Here is a 15,247-nt window from a genome sequence, read left to right as displayed (position 1 = left end):
GACCATCCTGGCTAACACGGCGAAACCCCGTCTCTACTAAAAAATACAAAAAACTAGCCGGGCGAGGTGGCAGGCGCCTGTAGTCCCAGCTACTCGGGAGGCTGAGGCAGGAGAATGGTGTAAACCCGGGAGGCGGAGCTTGTAGTGAGCTGAGATCCGGCCATTGCACTCCAGCCGGGGCGACAGAGCGAGACTCCATCTCAAAAAAAAAAAAAAAAAAAAGGTACAGTAAAAATATGGTATTATCATCTTATGGGGCCATTGTTACATACGCGGTCTGCTACTGACTGAAATGTCACGATAAGCACATGACTATATAGCTGTCTGCTGGCCACTCAGCACATACTTAGGTACAGAAACCTGTGTTAGGAAAATCATAGGAGGAGGAACAAAAGCCAACCTTCTCGTCTTTGATAATAGACTCAATAAAAAACTCAGAACCCAAAAGGCTGATCCTAAAGTTCACAAGAAATTGCAAAGGACCTCAAATAGCCAAAGCAATCTTGAAAAAGAACAGACCGGGCATGGTGGCTCACACCTGTAATCCCAGCACTTTGGGAGGCCAAGGCAGGCGGATTGCTTGAGTTCAGGAGTTTGCGACCAGCCTGCGAAACATGGTGAAGCCCCATCTCTACCAAAAATACAAAAACTAGCCAGAACTGGTAGCACATGCTGCTCAGGGGGCTGGGGTAAAAGGATTGCTGGAGGTTGCAGTGAACCAAGATTGCTCCACTGCACTGCACTCCACCCTGGGTGACAGAGTGAGACCCCGTCTCAAAAAAGAAAAAGAGAAACCAAAGCTGGAGAATTGACACTTCCTGATTTCAAAACTTACTACAAAATTATGGTAATCAAAACTGTGGTAGTGGCCTAAGGATCAACATATTGATCAAAGGAATGGATTGAGAATCCAGAAATAAACCCATATATCTCTGGTCAATTGACTTTTGACAAGGGTGCCAAGACAATTCAATGGGAAAAGAACAGCCTCTTCAACGAGTGGTGGTTGGACAACTGAATATCCACGTGCAAGATTATTAATTTTGATCTCTACACCTCATACCATAGGCAAAAACTAACTTAAGAGATCAAAGACCTAAATGTAAAAGCTAAAACTGGCCAGGTGCGGTGGCATGTCTGTAATCCCAGCACTTTGGGAGGCCGAGGTGGGTAGATCATGAGGTCAGAAGTCTGAGACCAGTCTGGCCAACATGGTGAAACCCCGTCTCTACTAAAAATACAAAAATTAGCTGGCTGTGGTGGCGCATGCCTGTAATTCCAGCTACTCAGGAGGCTTAGGCATGTGAATCGCTTGAGCCTGGGAAGCGGAGGTTGCAGTCAGCCTGAGATGTGTCACTGCACTCCAGCCTGGGCCACAGAGTGAGACTCCGTCTCAAATAAATAAATAAATAAAATAAATAAAAGCTAAAATTATGAATTATTAGAATGAAACGGGGAAGTTTTCTTGACCTTGGGTTAGGCAAGTTTCTTTTTTTGTTGTTTGTTTTAGATGGAGTCTTGTTCTGTCGCCAGGCTGGAGTGCAGTGGCACAATCTTGGCTCACTGCAACCTCCGCCTCCCAGGTTCAAGCGATTCTCCTGCCTCAGCCTCCTAAGTAGCTGGGATTACAGGCATGCGCCACCAAGCCCAGCTAATTTTTTGTACTTTTAGTAGAGACGCAGTTTTAGCATGTTGGCCAGGATGGTCTTGATCTCTTGACCTCATGATCTGCCCACCTCAGCCTCCTAAACTGCTGGGATTACAGGCGTGAGCCACTGCACCCAGTTGGCAGGTTTTCTTTTTTTTTCTTTTTCTTTTTTTGAGACAGCGTCTTGCTCAGTCACCCAGGCTGGAGTGCGGTGGTACGATCTTGGCTCACTGCAAGCTCCGCCTCCGGGTTCACGCCATTCTCCTGCCTTAGCCTCCCAAGTAGCTGGGGCTACAGGCGCTGGCCACTACGCCCAGCTAATTTTTTTGTATTTTTAGTAGAGACAGGGTTTCGCTGTGTTAGCCAGGATGGTCTCGATCTCCTGACCTCGTGATCCGCCCGTCTCGGCCTCCCAAAGTGCTGGGATTACAGGCGTGAGCCACCGCGCCCGGCTGGCAAGTTTCTTAAATATGACACTAGTGCACAAGAAACAAAAGAAAAACTGTACTTCATCAAAATAAAAATCTTTCAGGAGTTCAAGACCAGCCTGGCCAACATGGTGAAACCCCGTCTCTACTACAAATACAAAAATCAGCCCGGTATGGTGGTGCACACCTGTAGTCCGAGCTACTCAGGAGGCTGAGGCAGAAGAATCACTTGAACCCAGGAGGTGGAGGTTGCGGTCAGGTGAGATCGTGCCACTGTACTCCAGCCTGGGAGACAAAGTGAGACTCTGTCTCAAAAATAATAAAAGTAAAAATAAATAAATAAATAAAATAAAAATCTAATGCTTCATTTTTCACTAAGAAAGTGAAAAGACAGGCCGGGCGTGGTGGCTCATGCCTGTAATTCCAGAACTTTGGGAGGCCGAGGCAGGTGGATCACAAGGTCAGGAGATCGAGACCATCCTGGCTAACATGGTGAAACTCCATCTCTACTAAAACTACAAAAAAAAAAAAAAAAAAAAAAAGAAAAAAAAAAATTAGCTGGGCATGGTGTTGAGTGCCTCTAGTCCCATCTACTCAGGAGGCTAAGGCAGGAGAATGCTGTGAACCCGGGAGGCGGAGCTTGCAGTGAGCAGAGATCGCGCCACTGCACTCCAGCCTGGGCAACAGAGCGAGACTCCGTCTCAAAATAAATAAATAAATAAATAAAATAAAAAATGCAGCAGGGTTCCAAGGGGTGGGTAAAGTCAGGGGAAGACATGCTGGAGGCCAGGATGCTACTTTGGTAACCAGCAACTATTAATTTTAGAGTTACTTTATTATATTTTCACATTTAATTTGGCCTTCACAACAATCCTGGAAGTCACTATTTGAAAGATGGGGGGAAGCCGGGCACGGTGGCTCACGCCTGTAATCCCAGCACTTTGGGAGACTGAGGTGGGCGGATCACGAGGTCAGGAGATGGAGACTATCCTGGTTAACACGGTGAAACCCCGTCTCTACTAAAAATACAAAAAAAAAAAAAAAATTAGCCGGGCGTGGTGGCAGGAACCTGTAGTCCCAGTTACTTGGGAGGCTGAGGCAGGAGAATGGCGTGAACCCAAGAGACGGAGCTTGCAGTGAGCCGAGATTGCGCCACTGCACTCCAGAATGGGCGACAGACCGAGACTCCATCTCAAAAAAAAAAAAAAAAAGAAAGATGGGGGGAAATACAGCCTTGGAGACATGGCTTCGCTTGGCCAATGCCAAGTAGGTACAAGTGGCAGGGCTGGGCCTCAACTTTCAGACTTCTGATTCCAGTTGCAGTGTTTCAGCCAGGAAAATAGTGTAGTCATTAAGAGTTTACTCGGGGCCGGGTGCAGTGGATCACGCCTGTAATCCCAACACTTTGGGAGGCCAAGGTGGGTGGATCACTTGAGGTCAGGAGTTCGAGACCCTGTCTCTACTAAAAATACAAAAATTAGCTGGGCATGGTGGCGTGCGCCTGTGATCTTAGCTACTCAGGAGGCTGAGGCAGGAGAATCGACTGACCCCAGGAGGGAGAGGCTGTAGTGAGCTGAGATTGTACCACTGCACTTCAGCCTGGGTGACAGGTGAGACTCCATCTCAAAAAAAAAAAAAGAGTTTACTGGGGGCTGGGCATGGTAGTTCATGTGGATAGCTTGAGCCCAGGAGTTCAAGATCAGCCTGGGCAAGACCTCATCTCTACAAAAATATTTTTAAAAATTAGCCATGCATGAGCTGGGCGCAGTGGCTCATGCCTATAATCCCAGCACTTTGGGAGGCCAAGGCAGGCGGATCACGAGGTCAGGAGATCGAGACCATCCTGGCTAACACAGTGAAACCCCATCTCTACTAAAAATACAAAAAATTAGTCAGGTGTGGTGGTGGGTGCCTGGAGTACCAGCTACTTGGGAGGCTGAGGCAGCAGAATGGCATGAACCTGGGAGGCAGAGCTTGCAGTGAGCCAAGATCACGCCACTGCACTCCAGCCTGGGCGACAGAGTGAGACTCCGTCTCAAAAAAAAAAAAAAAAAAAAAAAAAAATTAGCCAGGCATGGTGGCTCACACCTGTAGTCCCAGCTACTTGGGAGGCTGAGGTGGGAAGATCTCTTTTTTTTTGAGACGGAGTCTCGCTCTGTTGCCAGGCTGGACTGCAGTGGCAAGATCTCAGCTCACTGCAACCTCCACCTCCAGGGTTCAAGCGATTCTTCTGCCTCAGCTTCCTGAATAGCTGGGACTACAGGCATGTGCCACCACACCCAGCTAATTTTTGTATTTGTAGTAGAGACAGGGTTTCACCATGTTGGCCAGGATGGTCTTGATCTCTTGACCTCATGATCCGCCCGCCTTGACCTTCCAAAGTGCTGGGGTTACAGGGCGAGCCACTGCGTACGGCCTTTTTTTTTTTTTTTTAAACACAGAATCGCCCAAGCTGGAGTGCAATGGTGTAATCTCGGCTCCCTGCAACCTCCACCTCCCAGGTTCAAGCTCTTCTCCTGTCTCAGCCTCCTGAGTAGCTGGGATTATAGTCACGTGCCACCACACCCAGCTAATTTTTGTATTTTTAATAGAGATGGGGTTTCACCATGTTGGCCAGGCTGGTAGGGAAGATCTCTTGAGCTTAGGAGGTAGAGACTGCAGTGAGCCATGATGTTGCCACTGCACTCCAGCCTAGGCAACAGAGCAAGACCTTGCCTCAAAAAGAAAAAAAAAAAAAGTTCACTGGGTGCAAATGGCTATGGGTTCAAATGTGTACTCTACTATTTACTGGCTGTGTGAATTTGGTTAAGTCACTAATTTGTATAAACCCAAAATAGGTTTAATAATAGTACCTACCTCAAAAAGATGTGCAAGAATCCACTGAGATGATGCATATAGATATCACATAGAGCCCATGAAATGTGAGTTGTTATTTACACTCTACACTGCTCTGGCCTTACATGTTAACTGGGTAATGTGTTTCATATCAAATATTGTGCTCCAGGGCCAGGTGTGGCGGCTCATGGCTGTAATCATAGCATTTTGGGAGACCGAGGTGGGCAGATCACTTCAGGTCAGAAGTTAGAGACATCTGGTCAACATGGCAAAACCTCATCAACACAAAAATTAGCCAGGTGTGGTGGTGGGCGCCTGTAATCCCAGCTACTCAGGAGGCTGAGGCAAGAAAGTTGCCTGAACCCAGGAGGCAGAGGTTCCAGTGAGCCGAGATTGTGCCACTGCACTCCAGCCTGGGCAACAGAGTGAGACTCCGTCTCAAAAAAAAAAAAAAAAAAAAAAAAAAATAGTGTGCTCCTTCCACTGCTCTCTGCTGCCTCTTTTTTTTTTTTTTTTTTTTTTTGAGAAGGAGTCTCACTCTGTCACCCAGGCTGGAGTGCAGTGGCCAGATCTCAGCTCACTGCAAACTCCGCCTCCCGGGTTTACGCCATTCTCCTGCCTCAGCCTCCCGAGTAGCTGGGACTACAGGCGCCCGCCACCTCGCCCGGCTAGTTTTTTGTATTTTTTTAGTAGAGACGGGGTTTCACCGTGTTAGCCAGGATGGTCTCGATCTCCTGACCTCGTGATCCGCCCGCCTCGGCCTCCCAAAGTGCTGGGATTACAGGCTTGAGCCACCACGCCCGGCCTCTCTGCTGCCTCTTAATGGAAAAATATACTGTAGGAAAACCCTGCCTATCCCTTGCCTTGACCTTGCTGTAATGTCTACCAACCCATCCCCATCCTCCCCCAACAAGCACATGCTCAGCACTCCAACCACACCATACTGCTTGTAGTAAACCCTGAAAGGTGGTTTATTTTTATTTATTTACTTACTTATTTTGAGACAGCATCTCACTCTTGTCGCCCAGGCTGGAGTGCAGTCACGCGATCTCAGCTCACTGCAAGCTCCGCCTCCCAAGTTCACCCCATTCTCCTGCCTCAGCTTCAGAGTACCTGGGACTACAAGCACCCGCCACCACGCCCAGCTAATATTTTTTGTATTTTTAGTAGAGATAGGGTTTCACTGTGTTAGCCAGGATGGTCTCAATCTACTGACCTCATGATCCACCTGCCTCAGCCTCCCAAAGTGCTGGGATTACAGGCGTGAGCCACCGCGCCTGGCCTGAAAGGTAGTTTAATACCTTTCTGCCTTTGTTCATGCCAGTTCTCTACATAAAAGGCACTTTAGCCTTTTGTCCACCTGACAAACACTTGCCTTTCAAGATCAGACATGTCGTCTTTCTTTACCCAACCCCCAGCCCAAGGTAGCACTCAAATCCATGTCCTTATGCCTCCTCTGTAATCACATCTATCAAATCATGTTACAATGGATTAACTGTCCATGTTCCTATCCAAGGCTAACTTGTCAACCAAATCCCAACCCCTCCTGCCCAATGACATCACTTCAACAGTTCTCCCCACTTTCTCTGACATAGTAATATTTTTTCTCTATAGAATCATTCTAATGCTATTTGTTCTCCCATCTGAAAAGGATCAACTCTTTTGATTCACTTCACCCTCCAGCTCTTGCTCTATTTCTATTCCTCTTAAAGCAGGATTTTAAAAAGTGGCTTATTCTTGCTGCATTCCTAGCTTCTCAGTCTACAAGACCCACTGCATCCAGGCTTCCACACACCACTGCACCAAAACTGCTCATCAAGATCACCAATGGCCTAAGGCAGATAAATCCAATAGTAACTTCTCAGACCTCTTTGCTCCTTGATCAGCAGCATTTGACCCAGTAAACTATTCCTTCCTCCTGGAAACACTTTGTTCAGTGGCCTTTCAGGTCACCTTACTTTTCAATTTTCTTTTCTTTTTGAGATGGAGTTTCACTTTTGTTGCCCAGGCTGGAGTGCAATGGCATGATCTCGGCTCACTGCAACCTCTGCCTCCCAGGTTCAAGTGATTCTCCTGCCTCAGCCTCCCAAGTAGCTGGGATTACAGGCATGAGTCACCTCACCTGGCTAATTTTGTATTTTTAGTAGAGATGGGGTTTCACCATGTTGGTCTTGAACTCCTGACCTCAGGTGATCCACCCAACTTGGCCTCTCAAAGTGCTGGGATTACAAGTGTGAGCCACCACACCCGGCCTCAGTTTTCATCTACTTGACTAGGCACTCTGTGGTTGCATTTGCTGGTCTTCTCTTCCTTCACTTCTTTTTGTTGCTGTTAGAACAACTCAGCAAAATAAAATTTGGGTTTATTGTTGGACAATATTGTTTCACGCATACATCAAATAGGCCTAAATAAATAAATAAGCAGCTATTTCATAGACAAAAAAGGCAAATAAATGAAACATTTTATCTTTGGTCTTTTTAACCATCTCACACAAACCAACTGTGTATGGTACAGCTAACTACATACACTAAAAAAGCTACTGGAATGCTCAGAATAAGACTCTTTTTTTGTTCTTTTTTAAGCAAGGTTTTTTTCCTCCTTTGAGATTATAATGAGCATGGTCATACCACAAGTAAAGTCAGAAGTAAGACAGAGAACCCTCCAAAGGCTGGCTTGGTCATCTGAGATCATTAAAAATGACTGACCTGGCCTGGCGTGGTGGCTCACGCCTGTAATTCTAACACTTTGGGAGGCTGAGGTGGGCGGATCACAGGGTCAGATCGAGACCATCCTGGCCAACCTGGTGAAACCCTGTCTCTGCTAAAAATACAAAAATTAGCTGGGTGTGGTGGCGGGCGCCTGTAATCCCTGCTACTCAAGAGGCTGAGGCAGGAGAATCGCTTGAACCCGGGAGGCGGAGCTTGCGGTGAGCCAAGATCGCACCACTGCACTCCAGCCTGGTGACAGAGCTAGCCTCCATCTCAAAGAAATAATAAAAAAAAGACCCTAACAATATGTACAAAAATATAAAATGTAAATAAAAAATACAAACTTCCTTTTTAAAGTACTTCTAAAAAACCAAGACCTTGGAAGTTTTGGTTCTTTTTTCCTCCTCTGTTGCAAGTTCTCTGCATTGGGTTGGGTGGTGGCGAGTGCCTGTCATCTGCAGTGGCACTGCCTTTGGAGGGCAAGCAGGCCTCTCCAGGGCAACCACGTTTAGATTCTGAGATGGGAAGCGGAGGGTGAATAGATCACAGTGGCTTTAATTTAAAGTTTAATTTTTCTTTTTTTGCTGTCTAATCATCCTCATCGGCCTTCTGCTGCTTAGGATCAACATCGTCATCTTCATCATCAGCAGCTGCCCATTTGTCCAGAACGCCTCAGTTGCTTCATTTTCATCTCTGTTCTTCACCATCACCTTCCTCTTCCTTCTCTTTTTCCCCACCCTGTTCCTCTTCTTCATCTACCTCATTGTCAGTCTTCTGCTCCCCATTTTCCTCATTAGCGTTCCTGTTAGCATGGGCATCTCTTCCACTTTCTGCCTCCTCCACAACTTCTTTTTTTTTTTTGAGACGGAGTCTCACTCTGTCGCCCAGGCTGGAGTGCAGTGGCCGGAACTCAGCTCACTGCAAGCTCCACCTCCCAGGTTTACGCCATTCTCCTGCCTCAGCCTCCCGAGTAGCTGGGACTATAGGCGCCCACCACCTCGCCCGGCTAGTTTTTTTTTTGTATTTCTTTTTTAGTAGAGACGGGGTTTCACTGGGTTAGCCAGGATGGTCTCGATCTCCTGACCTTGTGATCCGCCCGTCTCGGCCTCCCAAAGTGCTGGGATTACAGGCTTGAGCCACCGCGCCCGGCCACAACTTCTTGAAGTCCTTGGTGGTGATCTCGGAGCTTGTGTCCACAACTGCATCTGACATCGTGGAGCACAGCGGTGATCCGATGCAAGGGATTAAGAAGAAAGCAAGAGTTTGGGGACTATGTCGATTAAGCTACCAGACTGTGAGACAGCAGAGGAAGCGCATGGCGGAGGTGGCTGCCATGAGCAGGACACCGAACCAGGAACAATGCAAAGATGGCTTTTCAGAGCAGCCAGTTGGGGGTCCTCACTTCTTAAAGAGGGCCCAAGGGGAGGGCCCAAAGGGGCAGCTTCTTTTTTTTTTTTTTCCGAGACAGAGTCTCGCTCTGTCGCCCAGGCTGGAGTGCAGTGGCCCGATCTTGGCTCACTGCAAGCTCCGCCTCCCGGGTTCACGTCATTCTCCTGCCTCAGCCTCCCGAGTAGCTAGACAGGCGCCCACCACCACGCCTGGCTAATTTTTTTTGTATTTTTAATAGAGATGGGGTTTCACTGTGTTAGCCAGGATGGTCTTGATCTCCTGACCTCATGATCCACCCGCCTTGGCTTCCCAAAGTGCTGGGATTACAGGCGTGAGCCACTGTGCCTGGCCAGGGTAGCTTCTCTATCTATAATCTTTCTATGGTGATTACATCCTGTCTCTTTGCTTTAAATACCAGATGTATGCTGAAAATGCTCCTCCCCAAACCTCCTCCCTGATCTCCAGGGAAGTATCCAACTGTCTACTCAAACCTGGACTTATCACAGACATCTCCAATTAACATATTAAAAATGTACTCCTAATATTTTCCTCCAAAGCTGGTCTACCTACCATCTCAGTTAAAGCAACTTCATTCTTCCAGCTGCTCAGACTTTGGGGTTGTCCTAAAGTCCTCTTTCTCCACATACAATCTGTCAGAAAATCTTACTTGCTTTACCTTCAGAATTTTAAAAATTTGACCACTCTTTACCCTCACTACTGCTACCACCTTGGTCTGAGCCACCACCATTTTTCACCAGGATTGTTGCTAATTAGTTTACTTGCTTCTACTCTTGCTCCCTTATTGCCTTTTCTTTCTTTCTTTTTTTTTCTTTTTTTGATAGGGTCTTACTCTGTTGCCAGGCTGGAGTGCAATGGTGCGATCTCAGCTCACTGCAACCTCCACCTCCTTGGTTCAAGCAATTCCTCTGCCTCAGTCTCCTGAGTAGCTGGGATTACAGGTGCGTACCACCATGCCCGGCTAATTTTTTTTGTATTTTTAGTAGAGACAGGGTTTCACCATGTTGGCCAGACTGGTCTTGAAGTCCTGACCTCAGGCAATCCACCTGCCTCTGCCTCCCAAAGTGCTAGGATTACAGGTGTGAGCCACTGCGCCCGGCTATTGCCTGTTCTTAACAGCCAAAGTGATCTTGTTAAAAAAGAAAAAATCAAGATCACAGCCAAAGTGATCTTTTTTTTTCTTTGATGGAGTCTCGCTCTGTTATCCATACTGGAGTGCAATAGCGTGATCTCAGCTCACTGCAACCTCTGCCTCCTGGGTTCAAACGATTCTCCTGCCTCAGCCTCCCAAGTAGCTGGGACTACAGGTGCCCACCACCACACCCAGCTAATTTTTGTATTTTTAGTAGAGACGGGGTTTTACCATATTGGCTAGGCTGGTCTTGAACTCCTCACCTTGTGATCTGCCCGCCTTGGCCTCCCGAAGTGCTGCGATTACAGGCATAAGACACCACGCCTGGCTCTTTTTTTTTTTTTTTTTTTTTTTTTTTTTTTTTTTTAGGAGTCTTGCTCTGTTGCCCAGGCTGGAGTGCAGTGGTACAATTTCAGCGGCTCAATGCAACCTCTGCCTCCTGGTTCAAGTGATTATCCTGCCTCAGACTCCCAAGTAGCTGGGATTACAGGCACCTGCCACCACACCCAGCTAATTTTTATATTTTCAGTAGAGACCTCAGGTGATCTGCCCACCTCGGCCTCCCAAAGTGCTGGGATACAGGTGTGAGTCACCACCCCTGGCCTGATCTTATTTTTTACTTAAAATAAAAGCCAGTGTTTGCAGTAGCCTATAAGGCCCTTCCTTCCCCATTACCTCTCTGATCTCATCTCCTAGCATACTCCTCCACTCACTATGCTGCTCTGGACACAGCCCATTTGCTCCTTCAGGTACACTCCCACACTCCCACCTCACAGCCATGCACTGGTGGTACTTTCTGTCTGGGATGCTCTCTCTCCAGATATTTCTTGGCTCTTATTTTTTTTTAAATTTTTTTTTTTATTTTTTGAGACAGAGTCTCACTTTGTTACCCAGGCTGGAGTGCAGTGGTACCATTTTGGCTCACTGCAGCCGCCACCTGGGCTTAAGCAATCCTCCTGCCTCAGACCCTCAAGTAGCTGGGACCACAGGTGCTTGCCACCTCACCTGGCTAATTTTTTTGCTTTTTCGTAGAGATGGGGTTTTACCATGTTGCCTAGGCTAGTCTCAAACTCCTGGGCTCAAGTGATCCACCCACCTCGGCCTCCCTAAGTACTAGGATTGCAGGTGTAAACCACTGCATCCAGTCTTGGTTTTTATTCTTACTTCATTTATTGCTCAAATGACACTTTCTCAGTGATGATCCCCTTTCAACCTGCAATCCCACATACTCCCATGCCCACCTTACTTGAGTATTCCCAAACCCTTACTTGCTCTCATTTTTCCAGAGCACTTATTAACCATATTCTTGTCTATTATGTTTGTCTCTCCAGCTAGAATATAAGCTCCACCACTAAGACAGGGACTTGTGTCTGTTTCTTTCTTTTTCTTTTTTGTTCCAAGACAGAGTCTCGCTTTGTCCCCCAGGCTGGAGTGCTGCAGCACGATCTCGGCTCACTGTAACCTCCGCCTCTGGGGTTCAAGCGATTCTCCTGCCTCAGCCTCCTGAGTAGCTGGGATTACAGGCGCACGCCATCATGCCCAGTTAATTTTTATATTTTTAGTAGAGACAGGGTTTCACTATGTTGAACAGGCTGATCTCGAACTCCTGATATAAGGTGATCCACCTGCCTTGGCCTCCCAAAGTGCTGGGATTACAGGTGTGAGCCACCATGCCTGGCCCTTTTTCTTTTTCTTTTTTTTTTTTTTGAGATGGCGTCTCACTCTGTTGCTCAGGCTGGAGTGCAGTGGTGCAATCTCAGCTCACTGCAAACTCTGCCTCCTGGGTTCAAGTGATTCTCCTGCCTCAGCCTCTTGGGTAGCTGGGATTACAGGCACCCGCCACCATGTCTCGTTAATTTTTGTTTTTTTTTTTTTTTTTTTAGACGGAGTTTCACTCTTGTTTGCCCAGGCTAGAGTGCAATGGCATGATCACGGCTCACTGCAACCTTCGCCTCCCAGGTTCAAGCGATTCTCCTGCCTTAGCTTCCCTAGTAGCTGGGATTATAGGCATGTGCCACCACGCCCGGCCAATTTTGTATTTTTAGTAGAGACAGGGTTTCTCCGTGTTGGTCAGGCTGGTCTCGAACTCCAGATCTCAGGTGATCTGCCTGCCTCCGCCTCCCAAAGTGCTGGGATTATAGGCGTGAGCCACTGCATCCGGCTAATTTTTGTATTTTTAATAGAGATGGGGTTTTACCATGTTGACCCGGCTGGTCTTAAACTCCTGACCTCAAGTATTTGCCCACATCAGCCTCCCAAAGTGCTGGGATTACAGGCGTGGGCCATCACACCACACCTGGCCTTTTGTTTTTGTTTTTATTTTTGGAGACAGGGTCTCTCTCTGTTGCCCAGGCTGTAATGCAGTGGCGCAATCGTGGCTCACTGCAACCTCTGCCTCCCAGGCTTAGGTGATTCTCCCATTTCAGCCTCCCAAGTAGCTAGGACTATAGGCACGTACCACCATGCCTGGCTAAATTTTTTTTTCTGTATTTTTTGTAGAGACAGGGTTTCGCCATGTTGCCCAGGCTGTTGTCTGTTTCATTGAGTAAAGCATTCCTAGTGCGCAGAACACTGCCAGGCACTCAATGTTTATTGGATGAATGGGTAGCATTAGTAACATTTTGCTGCACTTAGTTATAAACAAGATCTCCTTCCCCATATTAGGCCAAAGCTCCATGAGGACAGGGAATGCATATTATTCTGGACCCTTAATAAATACTGACTGACCAGATGAGTAATGGACTATGTGAAAACAAGGCAGTGAAAATGAGCTGGTTATATTTGGGTTGAAAATTAGTCATAAGGGGCCAGGCGCAATGGCTCACACCTGTAATCCCAGCACTTTCGGAGGCCGAGGTGGGCAGATCATAAGGTCAGGAGATCTAGACCATCCTGGCTAACACGCTGAAACCCAATCTCTACTAAAAATACAAAAAATTAGCTGGGTGTGGTGGCGGGCGCCTGTAGTCCCAGCTACAGGGGGAGTTAAGGCAGGAGAATGGCATGAACCCGGAAGTCGGAGCTTGCAGTGAGTTGAGATCGCATCACTGCGCTCCAGCCTGGGCGACAGAGCGACTCCATCTTAAAAAAAAAAAAAAAAAAGGCATAAGGGTTGGGTGCAGTGGCTCATGCCTGTAATCCCAGCACTTTGGGAGGCCGAGGCGGGCGGATCACAAGGTCAGGAGATCGAGACCATCCTGGCTAACACGGTGAAACCCCGTCTCTACTAAAAAATACAAAAAACTAGCCGGCGAGGTGGCGAGCGCCTGTAGTCCCAGCTACTCAGGAGGCTGAGGCAGGAGAATGGCGTGAACCCAGGAGGCGGAGCTTGCAGTGAGCTGAGATCCGGTCACTGCACTCCAGCCTGGGTGACACAGCGAGACTCTGTCTCAAAAAAAAAAAAAAAAGAAAATGAAACCTATGTGATAGGAAATAAGTCACTACTTCTTTGCCATAAATAATAAATTCAATGGGAATGCTCAGTGGGGATCTATTCTCTGAAACTTCTAACCTGTGGCACTGTGGTCTCCAGATTGTAGTGTTTATTCAGGAATTTCAGCAGCTTCTGTGAGGGTCGGTCAATGGCGAGTTGGTGCGGTTCCACTCGCTCCTTCTGCAGGGAACAGGAGATTCAGGGTAGGAGGAAGTATGGGGAAAGCATGCCAACAGGAAGCCACAAGCCTGGGAAGGGAATAGGAGGACATAGGAATACTGGGGGTGGGAGGCAGGGCTTCTGGAAGGGCTCATGGCAAAGGAGTCCCTAGTTTGGATGAACCAGTGAAGAGGTAAGTGATACCTGCAACATATACTGGAAGAGTTCTCGCCCATGGCCATGGCGTTGCACAGACTCATGGATATAAAAGTCCAGGATGCAAAGTGGTTCTACCTCATTATGAGCCTCACGATCATCCTAAGAGAGAAACAATAAAAATGTTTTAGGACCCCCGGCATCTCTGCTGCCCCCTAACTCCAGCACTTTTGTTCTCAAGAACCAAGGTATACGAACTCCTGGCTTCCAATAACACTCACCAGTACAAAGAGCTTCTTGTATCCAACTTTGATGAAACCAATAATGGCTCCTTTTCCAGCCCTGTAGAACGGGGAAAATAATGAACAGGCTAGTGGTAACTATCTGTAAGAAATAGTCAAAGATGGGGGAAGGGCTGAGGGAGGAAGGAATTAAGTATGGGATGGAAGAGAATGTGGCACTCACGGTCGGCCTGAACTGTCTTTGAGAATATAAACAACATGGCGGTTACTCTGCATCCTTGATGCACTAGTGATGGGAGCGGAAAGATTCTGGGCCTGCAGGGAAGATTAAGTCAGACTTTCTGCAAGTCCCTCCAAAGGACCCAGGCCTCCCTTATCTACCATCCCCACAGAGGTCCTCCCTTTACTCCATCTAAAAACTCTCCAGTACCTTGGCAGAAGCCTTGCCCAGTTCATCTATAATGGTCATAATTTGCTGCTGTAGATCAACACTAGAGAAAGAGAAGAAATAAAAGAGTCAGATACTCACTGAATTAACGGGTCCTGGGCAGTCAGTCCTGGGAACCTGGGCCACAACTCCAACCAAGGTTTAACACTGAACGTTCGCTGCCTTTGCCTGGAAGTCTCCCAATCTGATTTCCCACCCCACGCTTCTGAAACCCAAACTTCTGTCACACCTTTCAAGGTGGTACACTCCCTCCTCCCTTAAGGTTATTGTGAGGAAGCAGAAAGGCCGGGTCAACCACATCCTTTGGTTGGGACATTTTGGGCCGGGGTGAAAGGTCACAGATCCAAGCGCTGATCAATCCCACTAGGCCCAGGGTCAGAGGTCACCAAAAAGGCCAGGACATCAAAAGGAGCGATCACTAGTCAGTGAGAAGGGGGCGTGGTGCCTGGACCAGGTTTGGAGAGGAACCAGGAGAAAAGGGGCAGGGGGTGGGTTTGAGCTGTCACCGGGCCGGCGTTGTGGTTCCGGGTCGGCGGGCTGGGGGCCTCAGGTGCTGGTCCAGCACCGTGATCCGCTCCGGGAACAGCGCGTCCACATCGAACGGGAACTCCATGGCCCATTGTGCGCGGTTGGACCCGCCCCACACGACGT

General features: G+C 47.8%; 1 protein-coding gene across 8 annotated transcripts in view; it reads right to left on the bottom strand.

Moving 5' to 3' along the window:
• Positions 1–15,247, bottom strand: part of ATAT1 (alpha tubulin acetyltransferase 1) — a 22,665-nt gene extending 7,418 nt beyond the window's left edge. For 6 of the 8 annotated variants that reach the window (XM_010368203.2, XM_010368205.2, XM_010368204.2 and 3 more), the window contains exons 1-6: positions 15,103–15,247; positions 14,579–14,639; positions 14,372–14,463; positions 14,188–14,248; positions 13,955–14,068; positions 13,670–13,771 (exon numbers count right to left, since the gene is read on the bottom strand). In XM_010368203.2, the coding sequence (XP_010366505.1) occupies positions 13,670–13,771; positions 13,955–14,068; positions 14,188–14,248; positions 14,372–14,463; positions 14,579–14,639; positions 15,103–15,209 (537 nt within the window). In that variant the 5' untranslated portion in view covers positions 15,210–15,247. Of the gene's footprint in view, positions 1–13,669; positions 13,772–13,954; positions 14,069–14,187; positions 14,249–14,371; positions 14,464–14,578; positions 14,640–14,825; positions 15,078–15,102 lie in introns of those variants that run through there. The other 2 variants (XM_030928489.1, XM_030928488.1) reach the window with 2 other exon arrangements.

This window comes from Rhinopithecus roxellana, chromosome 4 (assembly GCF_007565055.1).
Source record: "Rhinopithecus roxellana isolate Shanxi Qingling chromosome 4, ASM756505v1, whole genome shotgun sequence".
NCBI classification, from domain to species: Eukaryota; Metazoa; Chordata; class Mammalia; order Primates; family Cercopithecidae; genus Rhinopithecus; species Rhinopithecus roxellana.
Note: the sequence above shows the minus strand (reverse complement) of the source record. Positions and strands in the feature narration are given on the sequence as shown.